Source organism: Brassica napus, chromosome C5 (genome assembly GCF_020379485.1).
Source record: "Brassica napus cultivar Da-Ae chromosome C5, Da-Ae, whole genome shotgun sequence".
NCBI lineage: Eukaryota > Viridiplantae > Streptophyta > Magnoliopsida > Brassicales > Brassicaceae > Brassica > Brassica napus.
Window position 1 is genome coordinate 7,354,763 of NC_063448.1, and position 23,586 is coordinate 7,378,348.

The window sequence follows — 23,586 nt, forward strand, 5'->3', positions numbered from 1 at the left end:
ATAGACACACAAATACAGTAGTATGCCATTAATAACCAACAACATTCGATAAACAAATTACAGAATACAGATAAAAATTGACACAAGGCCTCAAATTTTTAAAGAGGAACTACAGAGTAAAATTGTTTCTCTTTTAGTATTTTGATTCTCTCTCAAGACTAAAGAGGGGAGAACTTTCCCCCCAGGAGTGATTTTAAAGTTACAAGAAAGCTGCTAAAAGCCCCTATGGAGTGAAGAAACTGGATGCAAATAGAGAGGGGAAAAAAAAACAAGAGTGATGATGGATGGATCAGAAGGAGAATGGACTTAAAAGAGACTCGTCAAGTTTTTTGAAACCTGCGTATACTCCCTCCGTCATCGTCGGTGGCAGAGTCAGTCTCCTAACCTCTGTCATGTACCTGTCCATTATCATAATAACAAAATTACATCTGCTAACACCGAACATATTATATGTAACACGAGTGAATGCCTCTAGACCTACTTAAGATGAAAGCGAGAGAAACTTGCCTGTTTGCGGCGCTTGCGATCTTATCACGGACCCCTTGGTTAACAACAGCCTTGTTCTCGTGCGCAAACGAACCACCTAGTATCAGAGAAGACCTGGCTGGACTCGATCCCATTCTGTCTGACAATACAGACATTGCCCATTCCAGGAGCACCACCAGAACCGAACCAAGGAGACGGATTCTTAGATTCGGAGATGGTACAATGGCTACATTGGATAATAAACGGTCATAAGCGTTGAGCACAGGTTCAGCTGCGCCTTTGCAGGCGGCTAGTAGAGCTCGAGCTATGTCTTCATCCCCTACGAGTTCATTCCTCTCTGATCTCTCCTGTAAAATCCACCATAGTTTGGTATTCAAATCCAGTTTCTTAACCTGATGGAAAGAATCAACGACATAACGAGTAGAGAGGAGCTTACGAGTGCAGCTTTCTCGAGGTGAAGGCACAAAACGTCGAGCGGTAAAACAACTCCATCGCCAGGATATACATGAGATCCCACTCTCTTGAGAACTGAACAGGCTTCAGCTATCCCGCCTTGTGAAAGAGCTTGCTCCATGAGTCTAGACCACGTTTCTCTTATTATGCTTGAATCAGCATCCCCAGAATAGTTGGCAAAGTAGAGCATTTCCAGACAGATCTGCATATGATATGAATGAGGCCAGATAAGCAAACATTCAATATAAAGAGAGCCTTCACAAAGTGTCGGAGATACTAGCACTGAATCTTTCTATGTAAACAGTTTGATCTTATGATTTCCCTTTTAAAACCACGATACTGAAGCAGTCACTATTGCCTTTGCCTAATAAAGAGAATATTAGCTAAGTTATAGATATGGAGAAGTATCGGCTTCCCCTGTTCCAAAACTTAGTGCTCGAAAACCAGTTAACCAGAAACATGGTCCAAAACTACATTGAAAGACGATAGTTTATGATTTTCAAACTTACCTCCCAGAGCTCAAACGGGACAGCATATTCATTATACAACTGCGTTATGCTTTTAAGTTCCACGGAGAGCTCCAAGGCCTTTTCATTTGCTGCATTTGCTAAGCTGGAATCATCACTAGAATCACCATTAAGTACTGGCTCAGAGTCCTGCATGGCATCCGAGGACTCAAAACTGGAGGCAATAGCTTCAAGTTTGTCTCTGATTTTTATTTGGAACTGAAGAACTGCTAGTTTGCCTTCAAGCAGATCAAGCAACCCACTGTCACAACCACCTTGAGCAGAACCTGCTAGACCATCACTATTGCTTGCATTCTTGGCCTGTAAAACTGCGTGACTAAGGTATTGTCGCCTAAATTCACAAGGCAGCAACCCATTAGATATGGAAAAGGAAAAGAGAGTAATGTGTGACTTAGGGCAACTTTCAAGATAGATTGCTTACCTTTGTTCAAGAGTAGGATTATCCCCTGAAACAATTGCGCGTCTTTCTGCAAGCCGTAGAAACACATGAGCAGCAAGCACATGCTGTCTCTTCGACACATAGTATTTCGCAAGTAGATCAAAGTATTTTGCTTGATTTGATGAAATCTGTGTCCCTGAGTGACCCAGCGGAGATGATCCAGAAACAGCTCCGACCTATGGCATAAGAAGAGAAATGAATAATTCCTCGAAAACAGTTGCCTTATACCTCGTTTATTTACAGAATACGATACGAATCCTGACAATATAACATTGGAAATAATTTAAAGAGCTAGCCACTAGCGTATAAAGAGCATACCTCTGATGCAGAAGGACTGCCAGCATTCTGTAGAAAAGGTACCAAATCTGGACCTCCGTACTCCAGTAGCTCGTTTTCAAGACCCAGTTCTATCATGGCCGTGTATAGGTACTCCCGGAATGCCTTGTCAGTTGATTGCACACCAAGATGAACAATCTGGCATATATATTGTCTACGTGAAGCCTCGTCTAGCATGGAACTAGCTAGAGATCGCAAGGCATTGGCAATAATTTCATAGCACTGTTTTCGCTGGGCAAGAGCATGCTCTCTAATGGAAGCATCAATTTGGTCGTTGAAAGCATCGCCATCAGGATCAAGGGCTTGGGCCTTCTGTAAAGGCAAGCAGACAACAGCTTCATAGAACCTGTAAAATTTATTCCGAGTGTATACCAAATAATGAAATATTAAAGGGCAACAAAACATGCATCATGTATCTGCATTAAGCTGACCGTTTCCCCTCAAGGAATTAGATTTAGGATTTTTACTCTACTCTTGTGTGAATGCTTAACTGCGAATTTCTAGATTCCATTGTCTATCTTTACAAATACATTTTTTTCTAATCATAAGCTAGCTTTACTGTCACTGAGAAAGCATTTTGGAATATTCTTTGAACTTCGTTTCAGAAGGGCTTAAAGGATTCAACACTCCTTCGACTGCTACTAAGAATAAAAGCTTTAAAACAATTCTAACAAGTAAAAGGAAACTAAGGTTTATCGACCAACGATCATAAACTAAAACTAACCAAGTTTGTGGACATCTACTTGAATGAAAAACTAACCTCAGTTCCTCAAAACGTTTGCAGACGGTTCTGAGATCTGCAGATCCCGGGACTTTACTCAAGAAACTGAACGCCTCTCTAGCAACACTCTCTTTCTCCTCGGCATCTACAGCCACAGCAGCTCTTTCAAGGCGTTCAACAGCTAGGAAGAATTTGTAATCCGACTCCTTGAAATAGCTTGGGCAACCTTCACGTAGTCGCCCACTAATATCGTCGACTGTTCCCCTGCCATCAGAGCCAGTATAATACTGGCGCAATAGTAGTATCATATTTAAGTTAGCCAATCAAAACAATTAGGAAGAGGGGGGGCACTAAGGCTAGTTTAAATTATAAAGGGAGATACCTCCATCACGGCAGATATGAGCCTTGTTGCAATTTGGTCACCCTCTTCAGAACAAACTAACTGATGGAATGTCAATTGAACCAAAGCTTGCTTTAAGTTTGCGTCAAGGCCCTGAACCAATCTAGCAACATGATGTTGAGAAAGAAGTTGGAGTAGGAAAAGGGCCTCTGCAGATCTGAGAAGCAACTGCCTAATACACTCCATCGCCCTCACCTGCAGGAGGGAAAGACTAATTAAAGACTTACTAAACGGACCAACTGAAGAGGACGAAAGTACCACTAGATTTATAAGAATTCAACAAATCTTACCTCCGTGGCAGCCAATTCAGCAGGACTATATGGCAAGCGCTGTCTTTTATTTGCTGATTCGCCTCCATTGGAGTAGGCTCCAAACAAGCTCCTAACCATATTCCTTTCACTTGCTCCCAACTCTGTACCAGTACCATACAAAATAGAGCCAGTTACACCTCCTAGCCCAGCAACATATCCATAAAGCCCCCTTCTCTGGTTCCTTCTAGATCTTAAGAATTTCTCCAACGATCGAATCTTGCTTTCCAGCATATGCATAGCACTGGTAGAAAGTCGACAAACCACCAGACCGTCCCCAGACATGCTATCAGAACTGGGTTTTTTAGACATCACAGAAAGTTCCCATATGGGAAAAAGTAATCTTGATGTACAAAGGCAGAGCCCTTCGTGAGCACCTGAGAAAATGGGCTCAGCTTCTTGAACAACTTGGCCCATGCTGAAACCTCCAGTTGCTGTTCTAGTGTTTGATAATCCACTACTGCCATCAAATTGTGGCATTCCTACCATTCTCGGATCCTCAAAAGCCTCAGCTGCTTTATCGGCAACAATGTTACTAATTAAATCTTCAAAATTTATTATCCGAGCAGCCAACATCAAGCACATTGCAGCTGCTTCGCCTGCTCCAAAGCGAGTGAAGAAATCTTCCAGAAGGGACCTTGGAGAGTTAGATTCTAGAAGTCTTCTCAAGATATCAACAGGCCTATTAAAGACCAGTTCCATCATACCCATGGTGGTAAAAACGACAATCTTTCTCCTTGGCAAAATATGCTGGGTCGATAAATCACCTCTGGCCCAGAGTTTTCCACAAGCCTTTTCATAAGACTCTCCCGAGACTTCGAGTCCACAGTATTCAAGTTCTGAATATAATGATTGAATAGTAGCAGCAGTATCGGGAGAGGGGAGCACATCTGCTACAAAAAGCATACGGCCTTCAATGGGTAGAGAGGAGACTACTTCCCGTAACGCCCGAGAACTCCTTGAACTTGACCCTGAAGTGCCGCCAACCTGAGAATGCACGCTTGAATCTTTGCTAACAACCAGAAGAGAAGACATAGCAGGTGGCGATGAATCTGAAAGGACAAGGGTTCCAACAGAATAATATGCTGTGTCAACCTTCATGGAGAGATCCTCATTCGGAGTTCTACCAGCAAGAGATGCAGCTCCAAAACCAAGCCCAACACCGGCCCCCAATGGAGGAGATGGCCTAGTTGAAACGACTTTTAAACAGTTCGGAGCCTGGCGGTGGTTGTTGAACCCACTGAAACTACTTCCACTTGAAGAGGTGGAGAGATACATCCTCCTGCCATCTGATAAGGAAGCAACAAGGTGCAGCCACTTGGATTCCAGCATGGACAATGGTGAAATGCTGACTATAGTTGGCTTGTTAGCTCGACCTGCCGCTGCTGACTGTCGATTTCCTTGGCTCAAGTCCTTCTGGTTTAACAGATTCCTTTCTTCTGCAACCATCTTGAGAGGGCCTTCCCCATTCGGGCCAAAGACATATGCTTGAAGTTTCATCTCTTCAGTTCGGGCATATAAAATCTGCCTTTCATTATCAATTACCATCTCCACAACAGGATCAACAGCTCCAAACTTGAATACATTTGGTACAACCCACCTAACATTGACAGAATTAGAGATATATGTTTTAAAACGATCAGAAGTACAAAGAGTTAAAGATAAAAGAATATGGGTACCTCGAGATCATACTACCAACACCTGCGGTAAGGCACACCTTACGGCAACGTTTATGCCACCCTGAGCCAGTTGTATATAAAAGCTCATATATGTGACCATCACGCCCAGCCATGAAAATCCGCCCTTTATTGGTACATGCAACGCATGTCATGGCTACTCCATCTGATGATATTGTATAGTCAGGCAGAGGCTGTACTGAAATTTCAGCATAAGGATCTCTACCATCAGGTCCTTCAATGCAGCAAACTCCAACAAGAACCAACTGATAAGAAAGTACAGTTTTTTTTCTCTCAGAAAATTATATAAAATACCACAAAACTAACAAAAGTTGTGATCAGATTGAAGCCTTTTGAAAAAAAAGAAAAAAAAAAAAAGTGTCACCTACCTCAACAGGAGTCGCTAACACCAAAAGATACTGAATAGCTTCAACAAAAACTCGAGGTCTACATTTAGCTAATCCAACCGCACAAATAGCCTGCTCTTCCCCGCTATACTCAGGACACTGCCCATCCCTAGTTTACATTCGTTTATCAGTAGAAAGCAATGAGACATCTCAAACTCTGAAGTCTGAACTAAAAGAATAACCTTTTGTCAAAACGCCACAAGAAGAGAGAGTTGTCAACGGACGCCCAAGCCCGTCGAATCTCTGGAAAAATCCCACACAAGGCCGTCCCTTCACCACCTGCCGAATTATACCTATCAATAAGTACAGAAGGCAACTCCCACGTGTCACCCACTTCGATCAACGGTGGCCACTGCATCAAAAAGTAAACACACACACACACATACATGTCAATGCTCAAAACCCTAACGATACATCCTCTTCTTGTAATTTTACTCGAATTCAAGAAACCAAAGCTAATTGCTTCTTCAATTAAAACCCATATACGAGTCGTTCACCTCTCTGGGATGAGTGGAGTACGGATGACTAGCGTATCTGGAAGCTTCTAGAGCTTCCTCTAGATCGAGCTGAGATGCGGCTTCTCGGCCAATGCGGTCACCGACGCAGAGTCCCGCGTTCGTCACGTCCCGCATCACAATCTCCTCGTCTTGCGACATGTTAATTGAAATAACAAACAATACTGAAAAGGAATCGAGTTTTTGGCTTGGGGGGGGGCGACAGACCCAGAACCCTAGATCGATTTTGGCTCCCCCAAGAGAGCGGGAACAAGAGAAAAGGTTCGAACTTTTTTCGTTCAAATCTCGGAGCGAAAAGAATCGATTGGGGAGAAGAGGAGAGGGAGAAAGGGAGTGTGTGTGTGTGTGTGTGCGAGCGAAAGGCCCAGAGTAAGAGAGGGTTTATAATTTAAGTACGGAGGGCTTCTCGGTGTGACTAACTTCGCCTTTCCTTTTTTTCCCGGTAAGTTTTTCGGGTCGAATTTTGTTGCTTCCCGGGTCGGGTCAAGTTTTTCATATCTTCTTTAACATCTTGCGCTAGATTTTGAAATACATACATTATTGTTTTAGAACATAAGTGGTATATATTTTTAACGTTAATCATATACTTAAATGTTTATATAACTATTGCAAATACGATAATTTTATAATTTACATGTTATAATTAATCAATTGTTTCAAACCGTATGTATTTGTCATTTCTTATTATATATTTATCTTATTGTATTTGCATTTAGTTATTAAAAAAATTAATATATCCATGAGAAAGTATTTGAAACTTATTTTATATTTAATTTATGCTAAATTTTGACCCGTCTTTCAAAGCTGGATTTCTTTTTACCAATATTTTTATGCTTATTCATTTTAGATAATATATTATTGTATATACAAAAGTCTAAGATATGTTAATTTTTATACATGTATTATATAGTTTGCTAATTTTAAGCCGTTCTATCATCATATTCTATTTTTAAAATAAATAGTTTATATTTATGAAAATAAAATTTATAAATTATTTTATCATATTTAGATAAAATAGGATATAATTTATTTATTTTTTATTTTATAAACGATAACTTAAAATACATTAAGTTATTGTTAAAATATTTTTACACAGATTTATTAGAAATTTTAAAATATAATATAGATTATATTTGAAATGAAAATATATTATGATTAAAGTAGTTACAAATATTTTATATTATTAGTTTTAAGGAAATACATGTTAATTTTTATACATGTATTATATAGTTTGCTAATGTTAACTCATCTTACCAACGTAATAGATTTTATTTTTGAACTAAATATTTTATACTTACGAAAAAATATATAAAATATATAAATTTATAAATTTAATACAATTTTATTTTATTTAGCTCAATATAATAATTTTTTTTAATATGATTGATTATGATTATATAATAAATAAAATATTATAGAATTTTTTATTTTTCATTTTAGAAACGATAACTGAATATATTAATGTAAAATAATATTTCAAACTAATTTAAAAATTAGTGAAAATATTTAAATATAATTTCGAAAATGAAGATATTGTAAAAATCTTTTAAAACAGATTTGTTAGAATTTTAAAATAAATATATTTATATTTAAAATGAAAATATATCAAAAGATATTATGATTAAAGTATTTTAAAGATTCTATTTAATAAAAAAAATTAAGTGATGGTCCAAATTAAAAAATCACACATAAAAGAAATCATGACTTCTATTTTAATATATAAGATTTTAATATTTGATTTACATATCGATATACTTACTTGCTCATTATTTTGGGTAAATTTTATTTTATTTTACTTTTCTTTTGATTGATTTAAACTTCTCTTTTCATAGGCACAGGTGCCGAACATTCAGAGGGCAGCAGGACATGTCGAGGTCTAGACCTTACCATCAATTACGGGGCGTTGGTGCTTCATAGATGGTTCGTGGAAGGATAAGGAACCTTATTCCGGACAAGACTGGTATAGCACTCTGGAGGGTTTTGACGGACTAATGGGGGCAAGAAAGGTTAGGGCAAGTCTCTCACCTCTTCACTCGGAGATGGAGGCGTTAATATGGGCAATAGAGTGTATGAGGAACTTGCGACAGTATCAAGTTTGCAACAGATTGTTCTCAATTGGTGAAGATGGTTTCGGAACCAGAAGAACGGCCAGCGTTTAGGTGATATCTCGCGGACATCAAAACTTTAAAAGACTGCTTCCTCAGCTCAGAGCTCATTCATGTACCTCGGACGAAGAATTTAAAGGCGAATAGTCTAGCACGCAGTGCCAGAAAACAACCGTCTTTCATCATGTGATGCAGAGTTACCTTCCTGATTTACAGAGTCAGTATGAGTATGTATACATCGATTAAAAAAAAAAACTATTGGTCTTACAATATTAACATGTTTTCTTTTATCCCTTAGTATTCGTTCCTATGTTTTTTACTTTCTGTTTTTGCCATTATAAATTTGATTTTAAAAGTTGATAAAAAAATCTGATTTTAAAAATAGGGAAATTGGGGCCTATAGACATGAAAAAAACCATAATTAGCAGACTAGCTGTTTACCCTAATGGATGTATACACGGCATCTTATATACATAATATTACTGTGATACCCTCTCCAATTTACCGGTTCACCTGCTAGAAAAAAAAATTAAAAATAAAATACTTTTTACCTCCAAAGTAAATCGTGTCCTCTCCGTTTCCACACAACCTCCATTCTCACTTTTTTCATCGGTGGTTCTTCGCACTCCAGACGCCCCTGCCGTAGTTCCCCTCCACCCACTCGCCTCCGCATGCAATTCCCTGAGCATCTCCGTCGTTCTCTCTTCTGATCGTCTCCGTCTTCTCTACTGCTTAACGGTTTTGTCTCCGTCTTCGCTACTGCATTCCGGTCTCGGTGGAGGCAAGTTAAACCACCGGTATCTCCAACTTCATGGCGTAGCGGGTTTCTCAAATCTCTGACACCGCAGTAAGTTCAGGACTCCATATGCTTCTTCTCTGTTTCTCTGATTTGATTTTTCCATCTCGTCAAAATTAGGGTTTTTACTTGTTGTTTGTATCATCGTGAAGGAACCGGGATACCATACTTCCGGTGATGGAATTCCATCCTCGGAGGTCAAAATTTCTTAAACTTTTTTAGGGTTTGAGTTTTCCCGTGTTGTGTGAGGGTTTCTTAAATTTGAATTGTTTCATGTCGATGCTGTGAACTATGTGGTGTAGTAATTCATATGAAGATGTGTAGAATATCATTCCTTAGAATTATCCTGTCAGTACACATAGTATGAATTTTCAGATTCGGTTTCCATTTCAAATGTCATAATATTCGACAACCACTCAACCATTGTATGTAGTATAATATAAGTTTTCATTATATTTGCTTTGCTGCTACTGGTATGTGGGTGTGGTTTAAGTAGTAGATGCTTAATGTACGTTATACTGTTCATATTATTAACAACTGGAATAGTATGCGGATATTCTAAATAAGTGGTCTAGTAATTCATGTGCAGATTGTAGCATATCATTCAATAGAATTATCCTGTCAGTACACATAGTATGAGTTTCCGGATCCGGTTTCTATTTCAAATGTAATAGTATTCGTCACCCACTATATCATTGTACGTCGTAGACTATAGGTTTTCATTATTCTTGATTTGCTGCAATTGGTGTTTGGGTGTGGTTTGATTAGTAGGTTCTTCATGTACGTTTTGTTGTTCCTATTATTAACAAGTGGAATAGTATTCAGATATTCTAAACAAGTCAAATAGTATGCCTTTCAAAGTATTCCATTTCATATCGAATAGTAAAGTCGCTCATAATGATTTTCCATTCTTCTCCCGGTTCATCCTCTGTTTAGCTCATTGTTCATTTATATATTGCATTTGCCACGATGAACCATCCTCACTCTTTGTCTATCTTTTTTTGATAACATCCAGGTTTGTTATGGACGAGTTAGACCTTTCAAGTGGATTGTTTGAGAACCCACTGGCAAGAAAAGGGTTAACAACTATTTCAATCTCCGTTGGATTGAAGTGATAAAGAGTGCATTGGAGGATGAGGTGTAGTAGTTTACCACTCCCCCATTAGATTTGTATCCAAGTGACATTGTATACAGTATATGGAATGGAAAAGGTTCAACAATATATACATGTCACTCTAAAATTTGTATCTACGTTTCCCACTGCATATTCCATGTGGTCATGAGGTTTATATTTCCATAAGATGTGGTTTCCCTATGTATTGGGGTTTATATTTTCGTAACTTGGGTTTAGTGTTTATACTCAACTATTGTATTACCAGAAGCTGATGTTATGTATTTCGTGTGGCTAATTAAGAATGTAAATACCTATCTCTGTGTATTAATGCATGCATATTTAGTTTACCAAAGATTTCGCTTCCCTGTACTGGATTGGGGTTTATATTTCCCTATCTTGGGTTTAGTATTTGATGTCAAGTATTATATTATCATACCCCTATCTTTGTATTTGATTTTGCTCATGAAGCGTCTAAATACATATGTCCCCTAGTATGCCAGGTGGATTCAATTTCAAAAAGGTTTGGGTTCCGTTACCTATGTCTTGGGGTTTATATTCCCCTAACTTGGGTTTAGTGATTACTCTCAACTGTTCTATTATCACCTCAGTTAGTTTTGTATTTCATCTGGCTCATTATCAATGTAAATACATGTCTCCAAAATCCCATTATAATACTTAAATATATACATGATGTATTCTGCAGCTAGTGTTTAATGTCAAGTGTAGTATTGATAAGATAGTTTCAATTGGACTCCTTCATAAGTTGGATTTATCTTCTCTCTTACTCCTCTGACTAAATCAGACATGTTCATATCACGGTAGAGGTTAATGTAGTGCTCACCAATGAAGGAATGGTCTGGTTCGAACACCCATCTTTTATGTCTACCACTGACCCAAGATCCAACAACCAGTAAAACCTTATCTTCGCTATTCATCTGCAATTAAAAGTAAGTGGAAATCCATTTATATTTCAAAATTTATTCCATTACAGATTCAGAATAGTATTATTGTATCAGAAAATAGTAAATTTCCTATGAAACTAGGTTTATTAGAATATTCTTACACGAACTTACCTCCTTCTTGCTTCCAAACAGTGAATCTGTAACTTTCTTCACTTTGTTGCTTCTGAGGGTCTTCACATAGATTACATTATTATTATATGGAATACACCATTTATGGTTTTCTTTCACTTCACCATTTAAGATTAGCAGTGCTCATTTCCACCACTCGTTTACCTCTCCACAGTAAAAATATCTTCAGTAAATCTAACTTTCTACGTGGCTTTCCCCTACTCTTTAATATGGAAGAGCTGTAACCCACAATTGCAAATTTATTGCACTAATTACATCATCGCCTCTCCCCAACTGCACACTTCACCGTCTTTGTTCATGATTAAATTAGTAAATAATAAACTGTAAATCTATTATATTTCTTGCAGATAGAATGGTAAATACCCTCATATGAAATGGAACAAGTATAAGTTGGGTGACTGAGCGGAGATGTTTTATTTCCAAGTTGGGTGACTGAGTAAGTACATCAGTTTATTTATGCTGACATCAACTGTCGCTATATTATGTATATGCTATTTGAATTGGAACTATATATGTATTTCTACTACTCTATGTAAAATATATAGTATGGTAATACGATTCTTGCATTCTCCGTTTGTTTAACATTGTTTCTTTTACACTTCCGTTTTTCATCTACTCCTCTCTCTGCATATTTTCCTTCCTTTGATTTTCATTTCACGCGCTTCCAAAATTCTCTCATTGTTACTATGAGTCACAAAATCACCACGTCGTTTACTTTATGTGAAGGAACCGGGTACCTGTTACTAAGAAGGGTATAACCGGCTGGAATGATGGCAAAAAGACAGTCACTACATTCTGTCAAAATCATGTTCATTCTCTTGATTTCCCTCTAAAATATGGCTATTACGCCAATAAACCCTTAAAAATAAATACAAAAAATATTATGAATTTTTGAAGTGTTTTTTCCTTTCACCGGTTCTCTCCTCCTCTCGACTTCATCGTTTTCTACAGAAATATGTTCTCTCTGTGTTGGGCTGGGCCCTAAGCTATAGTCACTTAACTAACTAATGATGAATTTTGATGGAAATTAAGTAGCTATATTATTATGATTTTGGGACCGTGCATAACTTCTTATATAATGCTAATTGACCCCAACCGATTGGTTGTAATAACGTAGTAATACTTGTTGTAAATATACTTTTCAAATAAATGTTTGATTGGTTCAACAAAATTGCCCCCACATTGGTCACTGGTCTAGGGACAGTCTATCAGTGCACATGTTTTAAGCACGAACAACCTCTCCGGCAGAATCAGGACTGAATCTCACTTAACCTTTTTTTTATATCATATTTTAGTTATGATTGCTACATAATCCTAATTCGTGTTGGAGGATGATCAAACACTTAACTAACATGGCCTTAAATTAGTTTGACTTATTTTCCAAACAAAGTCATGTATCAAGTTTTCTTAATTTAGTAGTAGGATCCTTCGGGGTATTAATCATTGACGATTATATAGAAAATAATTAAATTAAACTATAGCAACCAATGATAAATGACAAGAAACATACAGTTATGGCAGTGCCCATATAAAATCATAGGATAGCCTCGTGTGCTCGCGGCTACTTCGGAGTTTGTCGGCATTTGCATTTTTGGGTTATATTAAAGATTTAAAGTATTATGTTTATGAATATATATGTGATGCATTATATTTCCAGGTTCAAATGCCTTTATTACTTTGGGTTTTCATCTGTAAACAATTTTGATTTAGAATCCTAACAATTTAAATTAAAATCTCATGCATCATTTGTTGTGAGTTGCCGTATCTGGAGAGGATTTTATCACTCGTTACCACTTACCTCGTATAAACTCTGTGGGCTGGTGAATAGTTTTGGGATGAAATTTTCTAAATGAGTGGCGGTACAGTGGAAAACAAGAATGAGAAATTGTATCCACACTTACCTTATACACAATTTTCACATTTGATCATTCTGATTAAACATAATAAAGAACTGAAGTTCATTGAACCTTGTTGCATCTAGGTACAAAATGACAAAAAAAATCATATTACATAAACAATATTAAAGTTCGACAACAAATAAACATGGACTAATATCTCATAGGAAATATATATATATATATATATATGTATCATAGGTTAATAACGTCACATATATTCCTAATGTTCTATGGTTAAATGCATTTCAAAGTTGGCAAAAAAATGCATTTCAAATATATAACAAAAAAAATAGCATGTCACTCATTATTATGCATATTTTTGTTTTCATGTCAATAAGATACAAAAGTTGTTTCATTTTTCTCTTTTGAAAATTATATAATATTGTTCATATCAAATTGGTGTAAGCAAAAAAAATAAAATAAGTGATTTTGTATTCTCAAGAGTCAAGAATTAACGGCCATGTCGTCTCCAGTTTATTTGACCTAACCTAAAACCCTGTTTTTGATCTTGTTAACAATTTTTGATTAAGCATTTTAACATATTACAAAACTTCATGTAGTTATTTCTTGAGTCGTCGTATCTAGAGAGAATCTTATCATTCAAGATCTTATATAAACTTGAAAGATAGTGAAACAATTTTGGATGAAGATTCCTAAAAGAGTGACTAATAGTTGAAAACAACAAGAAAATAATATGTTTCGTATTCACAGCTTACTTTATCATCATTTTTACATTTTTTGTAATTCTAAAAAACTCATTGAACCTCAATGCATTGTACAACGACACACGTATGTAGGTCCAGTCCCGGGCAAAACCGGATGTAACATTCGTATAAGACCTCCAAATTCTTTTGAAAAAAGTAAGTTGATATAGATTCCCAAAATTGTAAAAAAAGATTCACAAATTTATTTTAAAAAATTATTGAAATCTTTAATAAGTCGCCTACGCTCTCCAAAATCTCAATGCCCGGCCCTGAGCGGACATACATACCTCTCAATTTTCATTTGACATTGATTGTTTACATGATTCAAGATTGATTGCTTATATCGGTTTTGTAAATAGCCTTATTTATCAGAAGGCACTAGTAGTATCAAAACATGGTTAGGGTTATATATAATGGAATGATTCCAACTTTGGCCCTTCCAACTTTCAAGATAAACCGTTTAACCTCTTTTCTAACTACTGTGAACTGGTTAAATGATAACTTGTTATTAGTATGCAATTGTCGAATAAACCGTAAATTTGTAATGAAATACATTTTGAAGCTGATGATGACCTTTTGAAAAGTGACATTTTCACTTTTGTCACTAGTTGGTGAAACCATTGTTCCATGTCGACAGTATTTCCTTTTTCATGTGCTACGGAAACAGACTTAGACGCAGATGCGGCAAAAGAGGCGATGTCGTCCCTGGTGTAAACATTAACGAGCCGCGTACGAATAGCGACTTTTCTTTATTTTGTTCTGTAAGATTATGATTGCATAATGTCTCTCTTTCTCTTTCCTTATCAAATACCCACATAATGACATCAACCTAAACCACGAAACGACAGAGAAATTTACATGCAGTGTCTCTAAATTTTTTTTAATTATTTTGCAGAAGTCTCATCGATCAGTCCCGAAAGACGGTGTTCTTTATTATCTGATGTTCTCACCGGCTCTAAATTATTAATTACTTCTATCATTTTCTTGCATACCTCTGTTTATTTTTTATGCCTTACTCTCTAGCTACGCGACTATATGGGCCTCCATTATTTAAAAATCATATTTACGTTTCAATTCGTAATTCACATTTAATCGATATACGTCAGCGAGTGTTCAAAAAGAAAAAAAAATCGATATACGTCAACAATTTTATATATATTATTCACGTTCATATTTGCATTTGATTTTTTTAATGAGAGTCACCAAATATCTCAAGAAATATTGAAAAATGGAAATTATGTTCAAAACAAAAATACTGAAAATAGAAATAGCTCTTATGAATATTAACGTGGATGTTCATCATATGCTCATAAGCCCATGTTATTTGAAGGTTCTAAACCCTAACTTTGTATTCTTATATAAGGTATCGTTGTCTACGGACTAATAATAAGACTAATAATAAAGTTCTAAACTCTAACTTTGTATTCTGTTTCACTCAGATAAGTATTATTTTATTTTTATGCTTAACATCAACTTAGAGTCAACTATATATTTGATCATGTCATCTGATTTTTATTCGCATGCTTCATTGAAAAATAGTTGACATAGAGATGATTATTGGCATGATTTCAAAAATCTTTTCAAACGAAAATAAATTTACTATAAAAGTATAGTATGTGATTGACTTGGTTTATTGGTTTATTTTTCTTAAACTGGTTTAATATTTAGTAACTTCATAGTGCTTAATAATGATATTACTCTAAATATCATAAATTTTTAATAGTAAATGTTGATGTTTACTAACAAAAGGCCATATTTCTATGAGCAAGCTTTTGATTATTTATAAAAGACAGATTTGACAAGTGTGTTCCCCAACACCATTACCATGGCAGATCTCCAATTAGTCAATTCGCTTCTCCCTTGAGATAAGTATTATTTATAGATTCATACTCAATTAAAATTTGATTATGATCTATATGTCATCTGAGTTTTATTTGAATTCTTTGTTTAAAACTTGGCAATATAGAGATGACATCGTATGATAGTAAAAAAAAATTAGTGATTGAGAAAAATATATAGTGTTATTATAATAAAACATTTATGATAATTCATATCCCCGTATAACTTTATATATATATATATATTTATTTTATCTTATAAGAAATTTTTTTTTACTATGAGTACAATGTCTTGTAGTGCCAAGATTATAGGAAGTTGTAAAGGAGTAGATACATTGCCTATAGGAACGCATGCAACTTAAAATCATTAATGCGTTATATTTTTCCAAGTCTCAAAGATCAAAAAGATTTAAGATATACCACATGACCTTAAGTCGGGTATGTTGTTGATTCTGAAGTGGGATTCAAATCGAGATCGATGAACCTAGAGGTTATTATCTCGAGGGTGAGAATTTGAGAATCACATGTCCCTAGTAAAAGGAACATCCAGAAGTATGTTCACATTGGAAATAGACTTGAGAAGTCATTTATAAAATAAACCATGAGATTTATAATCTAATCATATTGAGACAATAAGAAAAAAGGAAATCTTGAATACCTTGAATCAAAAGTACTACCTAAGGCATTCTTGTATTGTACTACACAATGATTAGAAAATGGAGATAAATGTAATAGTAAACCAGAAGTTTACCGAAAATGTAATGTTTGGCAAACTGCTTATGCCATCCCAGTTTAGTAATGATGCAAAAGATAATCATATAATCATTCGTTGAAGAACCAAAAGATTCTTACGAATGATATGTTATATGCTGCTTGCTTACAAGACAATGTAAGAATACGACTTTTACCAGTCAAATAGATTTGGATTCTATTTATACAAGGAGCTGTTTGTGGGCTTGATCACCCACTGGTGGACTGATCATCCACCATATGCATCGACAAGAAGGTCTGATGTATCCTTGTCATAGATCTGCAACCTGATGTTTGCGAGACTAATTGGTAATACTGGTGAAATCACAAGCAATTGATGATTATTTTATGCATGTGCGGATACATGATGAACATCTTGTAGCTAATGTTCATATTCAGCATTGATTCGCATAATGCCAAAGAGTAATTAAGAACTTTCCCATTAAATTTGTTTTGGGTCAGGAACCAAAGATCCCATCTTGGAAATTTGGATAAGTTGTACTTGCTCCACCACACCGCTAAAAGATGGGACCTCAAAAGAGGTTATGAATATGTTGGATATGATCTCCATTGATGATAAAATCTAGAAGATTTTATAAAATTTATTTAAAGACTCGTAAGTTAGTCTATCCAACATTAGGGGAGAAAATAAACAGCTGGAGAATAAATGAGTTGAATGAATTATCATTGATCCTCGGACTAAAGAGCGTAAATAGAAATCCAAAATGAATGTATAGAGATAATTCTATTATGAAGATTAGTATATGAGTTGCCAGACTCATTTACTGACCATAAGAAAGTGATTATATCACAAGTACCAGCTGTAAATGCTCCAATTAAAATAGATATACCAGAAGGACAATATCAAACTGCTAATGAGTCAAAAGAGCGCTTGAAGCGTGAAAGACCTATCGGTTCCAAATAAAATAATCCTCGGAAAAGAAAAGGAGCATGAATGTGAATGGCATAATCAAGGAATGAATATTAAGGATCTCGAAAAGAGATAGAAAATATGACAAGAAAGAATTCAGGTACCTGAGAATAAAGAAATCTCAAATAGCTATGTCATGTCTGGAATAATGTGAACTGATATCAAATCGACGTCGTGAATACATATGCATGCAATATAGCAGTTGATGAAAATGAGGATCATGAACCATCTATTGAAAAGTGTACACACACAAAGAAATGATTGGCCAATATGGAAATAAACAATAGATACGGGATTAAATATCTTCGAAAGAGAAGAGTATTTGGACAAGTAGTCCATACACCTGAAGTGTAAAACCAATGGCACATAAATAGGTCTTTATGTGAAATAGATGCGATGATGAAATCATAAGATGTGATGTTGTAACAAGGATTGTGACAAACACCTATAATTGATTATAAAGAAACACATCATCATGTGGTGGAAGCATCAATTTTCAAGTTTCTTTAGTCTGCCAAGAATTAAAAGCCACTGGAAAATGACAATTATGTCAATGATTCAAAAGTACATAAACTGAAAGAAGTAGTAAATCCCATAAGGATTTGGATTGCTAGAAGCAGTAAGTGCTAGTTCTCGAGAACATTACCACGCGAGTGTATTAAACATATAAAGGAAATAATCCTTGGTCATGAAGTACCATGGTTCAAAATTTAATGATTTCTAACATGATTGAAAGATGTGATTTCAAATGACAAGAAGAGTGGTCATACTAGTAAATTTTATAAGAAGAAAGAGAATAACTTGTATGTACAAGTATGTACAATATCAAAGTTTAAAAGATTGTCTATAAAAAGGAAATTTGGACATGAAATCCAAATATACCAAAATATGATATTTTGTGTGAAAGTATGTTATGGACAAAAAGTCTTAGGGTCTAAGAGATTATCTAACAAGATAACGAGTTTATTCACCAAGGATATGCTTATAGCAATTCCAAAAGGATGATATATATGATGAGAATACATCTCCCGGAGATGATGCTTCCATGGGGAGAATATGATGATGGGCGTGGTTGTACTCTTTTTCCTTATCATTAGTTTTGTCCCATTGGGTTTTCTATGTTAAGGTTTTAACGAGGCAACAAAGAACACGCAAATGATAGACACCTAAAGAAGAATGTTATCAATCTTCCAAATTACTTTTCGAGATTTATAGAAGTAGAACATAATGATCAAGATCAATCATGCTTGAAAAAGAATCAAGACATGAACACATTCCATTTGCGAGAAATAATCGAAGGTCGAAAGTTTACCAATAAAAGGAGACCTTCTTGATGGAATTAAAATATAAAATTGGTGTCCAGAGAAATATATTTGAGTCTACTTTAATCTCCAATTTGAATCAAGCCATTCCCGATGATAGAACTCGAGACATGGCATTTTTGTGGAACATGTAGAAGCCGTCTAAGAATACCTTATTTCGACTGATATCCTAAATATTGCTCGATACTACCATCTTACCAGAGCTATACCAGTTCCTAACGTTAGACATGGATGCTAGGTTCGATTTCCAAGTGGTTTGAAGTCATTTCGTTCTACGGTCATCAAGATATTCAAGTTTCATTGAGGAGTGTCAGATCTACAAGAGAAGTGAACCGGTCCAAGCCCAAGACAAAAGAGTTAATTCATCACACTAGATTGCCTCAAATCAGATATCTCAAGTTATGTTCTCATAAGGGGGAGTAGATGCGCGCTGTACTATTTTTCCCTTAACCATGGTTTTTCCCACTGGGTTTTCCTGGTAAGGTTTTTAACAAGGCAGCATCATACGCGCTTTAGGACTTATTTTGTATAATGGACATCAAAGGGGGAGCGTTATGAATATTAATGTGGATGTCCATCATAGGCTCATAAGCCCATGTTATAAAAGGTTCTAAACCCTAACTTTGTATTCCTATATAAGGTATCGTTGTCTACGGACTAATAATAAGATTAACCTATTTCCTCTTTTTCTCGATTCACAACAATAGCGAATTAGGTTTTGAAAACAACAAATGCATCATCAACTGATTTTAATATTTTGTGCTTATAGAATCCGTATAGAACTCGTATAGCTCGATATCAAACCTTATGAACACCAGAATATAAACTCAAACAAGAAACTCTTCTTATTGAACTCTCACAATGTCTTAGAAAATCACTAGAAACTAAGACTCTCACAAACTCATAAAACTCACACATTATGCAACACTCTTGCATAACCTTATATATCCCTCTAATTATCCTAAACTCATTAGGAATAACACAACTAGATATTTCCTATTCTTTCTAGATAAACATAACTCAAGTAAAATAGGAAACTTGTATCCCAAGTTATTCAAGCTTATCAACATTCTCCCCCTTAAGCTTGAACTCTTCATTCTTCAAATCTTGAACTCCAATAAGACTTCTCATTTCTTTGAACTTGATTCTTCCAAGTGCTTCACTCTTTTCCATAAGTAAGATCGACCACATGTATCGTGAGTGATCGTCAATAAGCACAAAGATATACCTCTTCTTTGATGGTGTAGAAGGCGTAATGGGTCCACAGAGATCCCCATGAATGAGCTCCAGTACACTACTTGCTCGATAAGAGCTTGCTTTAGGAAATACATGTCTTGTTTGCTTTCCAAGTACGCATGAAGAGCATGTCTCCTTCTCGACTGATATCTTGGGTATGCCAATAACGAGATCACGCTTGATCATTGTACTCATTGAATCTCTCCCTATGTGTCCTAGTCTTGCGTGCCACTTCTTAGCTTCGGTTATGCTCACAGACTGAAGACACTTCGCATCATCACGATCTAAACATACTTTATATAAACGGTTTTGCGACCGTTTGGCTCTTTTTATTAACCTTCCCTCCTTATCGTGCAACGTGAGGTAATCGTTCCTCATTCTCACATCACAGCCTGACTCCGTTGCTTGCCCAAGGCTAATGATATTGCTCCTCAAGTCTGGTATGTAGTAGGCATCAGCTAAGATCCTTTTCTCTCCATTCTTGCTTAGAAACATGACTGGTCCTTTGCCTTTAATGTCGATGCGTGAATCGTCGCCAAACCGTACCTTTCCCATGATAGTTTCGTCGATGTGTTTGATGTAATCTCGGTTTCCCGTCATGTGGTTACTTGCGCCGTTGTCTAGGTACCAGATATTTTCTCCTACTGAGTTTGTCTCGAAGTCGCTTAGATGGATATTCTTCTCGTTTAGGAAGATTATCTCATGTACCATCAAGTCCTCTGCCTCTTTTGTATCTTCATCTTTGTTTTCACATGTTTCTTGCAGCTTAAGCAGTCTGTCCGGACAATCCATGGCGAAGTGACCATTTTTGTCGCATCGAAAACAAGTTATCTTGGACATATCACGTTCATAGTTGTAGTTGTAACGTCCTCGACCTCTCCCCTTGCTGTAGAATCGTCCCCCTCGTCCTCTACCTCTGTAGTTGTTGTTTTCGTGGTTGGAATGATTTTGCTGATGCTCGGATTTGCATACATCAGCTTGGTTTGATCTTCTTGGACTTCTTCTTCCTCCGTAACTCGTTCCTCATATGCTTTAAGACGCCCAGTTATATCTTCGAACGTTGTTGTTTTGAGGTCAAGTACTTGTTCTAAAGAGGCTACAATATGTATATATTTCCTTCGAGGAAGACTCTTAAGAAACTTCTTGCCAAGCTTAGACTCTTCGATATTATCTCCTAATGAAGCAGGTTTGGACGAAATCTCAGATAACTTGCCAACAAAATCATCAATTGTTTTTGTTTCTTTCATCTTTAAGCGGTAAAATTCGGCCACTCGAGTCTGTAGACGAGCTTCACGAACTCTATCTGCACCCATGTGCCTTGCTTTTATCGCCTCCCAGACTTGTTTTGCTGAACTTATCTCTCCTAACTGCAAGATCAATACTTCAGGTATCGGCTGGAAAAGTAAAGTTGTAGCCATGTCGTTCTTTTCACTATCCGGAGATTCTCGTCGATAACCTCCCATACTTTGTGCACCTTTAGTAGAACCTTAATCCTTATAGCCCAAACTGTGTAATTAGTTGAAGTTAGCATCAGACAACTAATCGAGGAAGGACCTCCTCCTACCTTAGGTTTCACAATCGTTGTTATATCTCCCATGTTGAACGCTTGTTAAGATCGTTTCCGTAAGCTCTGATACCAAATATAGAATCCGTATATAACTCGTATAGCTCGATATCAAACCTTATGAACACAAGAATATAAACTCATACAAGAAACTCTTCTTATTGAACTCTCACAATGTCTTAGAAAATCACTCAAAACTAAGACTCTCACAAACTCATAAAACTCACACATTATGCAACACTCTTGCATAACCTTATATAGCCCTCTAATTATCCTAAACTCATTAGGATTAACACAACTAGATATTTCCTATTCTTTCTAGATAAACATAACTCAAGTAGAATAGGAAACTTGTATCCCAAGTTATTTAAGCTTATCATATATCAATATGAGATATCAAACTAAAGTCCCACATTGGAGAATTAGACAAAGAGTGTCTAATATATAAAGAGATTTTCAACTTTAATTAGTACGAGGCCTTTTGGGATGGAGTCCAAAAGTAAATCCATGCGGGCCAGCCTCTAAGGCCCAAAGTGGACAATATCGTACTAATCGGATAATATAGAGTTGGACATGAGCTTTAACAATCCCAACAATCGGTATCAGAGCGGTTGACGAGAAATCTGCAAGGAGACCGAAATATCCTTTGAGAGATGAATGGTATCCTAGGAGTTAGGAATGAGAGGTTTGTGGCAGAGATCAAGTCAGAAGATCCTGGAAGTTCAGTTGTGGGACACGAGATGAGTATGATCCTTAGTTTGAGGGGGGAGAATATGAGATATCAAACTAATGTCTCACATTGGAGAATTAGACAATGAGTGTCTAATATATAAAGAGATGTTCAAACCACTTGGCTTCTATATAATAATCACAATTAAAGATCTAAGAACTAAAAAAAGGCCGACGCTCTCACCTCTCTCCTCTTTTGGCGATTAGGGTTTGATAGGGTAGCCACCGCCGGCGAGCCTCATGCTCGCTGGTGAGAATCTCTCCTCCTTTCTCCCTCCTCTTCCTTTCTTCTTCCTCTTGCTTTCTGATGATGGGTCTTTTAGTTTGTGATTCAGAGTTATTTTCTCCAGATCTGTTAGCCTTCGCTTCTGCTACAGGAACTTCCTTTGTTGTTCATGGTGGCTTTGAGTTTTTGAGCCCGCCAGACCCACCGGACCCACCAGACCCTCCAGATCTACCGAATTTGGGTTTTGACGGGTTTGTATTAAGGTTTGTGAGGGCTCTTCTAGGAGCTGGGGCTTCATCTCCTTTGGTCTCTGATGACACTTACACCATCTCTCTGCTAGTACAGCCTGCTGTTTGCTGTTATTTACCGCGCTCCACTCTCTGGTGTAAGCCCTGGCATCCTTATCCAAGGCCATCTCCTCCAGATTTACCAGTCTTGCAGCGAATTCTTTGCATTTGCATCTGCGGGTCTTTTCCAGCTCCTTCTAACGCTATCAGGTTCTATTTCAGCCCTTCAAGCTTCTCTCCTCAAGTCTCTCAGATTTGTGGGTCTTTGGTAGCTGGGTTTGGTATAAGAAGTGATATACTCTTAGGCTGGTATTATGAAGCTTTGGTCATTGCGATTGATTTGCTCTGTGTGTTGGTAAATGTCCAAAGTTTCTTTCACTGGTTGTGCTGTTTGAGAAGTAGTCAAAGTTTCAAGATGTTTGCGGCTTTATTCTTGTGTGGTTTGGGCTCTTTTGTCACCATTCTCAAAGTCTCCAATGGTAATTCTCTAGCCTTGGAGCAATCCCTTACTGTGGTATACAGTTTTTCGTTGGTTTGTGCTGTAACAGTGGATGCATCGTTGCTATTTTCTCCCCATTCGTGGCAGCTGGGAAAGAAATGTGATAGTAGTTGCTTCCTTACATTGAATCGAAGTAGTTTGGGCTGTGATAGCCTAGTGTTTTCCGTTATGGAACCTACCTACCTTCAAAATCTTTCACTTGGTTTGGGTGATAGTTTTGCAGGGAGC

At 36.6% G+C, this 23,586-nt stretch overlaps 1 protein-coding gene across 1 annotated transcript; it reads right to left on the minus strand.

Moving 5' to 3' along the window:
• Position 1: 1 nt before the first annotated feature.
• LOC106401290 (nuclear pore complex protein NUP155) lies at positions 2-6,646 on the minus strand. The gene is made up of 13 exons (XM_048758095.1): positions 6,251-6,646; positions 5,936-6,105; positions 5,736-5,862; positions 5,350-5,612; positions 3,653-5,270; positions 3,345-3,557; positions 3,002-3,249; positions 2,224-2,587; positions 1,888-2,081; positions 1,449-1,797; positions 923-1,141; positions 508-833; positions 2-398 (listed from the first exon to the last, which is right to left on the minus strand). Exons 1-13 carry the CDS (start codon positions 6,407-6,409, stop codon positions 290-292), a joined length of 4,359 nt encoding a protein of 1,452 aa, XP_048614052.1. The 5' UTR covers positions 6,410-6,646; the 3' UTR covers positions 2-289.
• Positions 6,647-23,586: the final 16,940 nt, after the last annotated feature.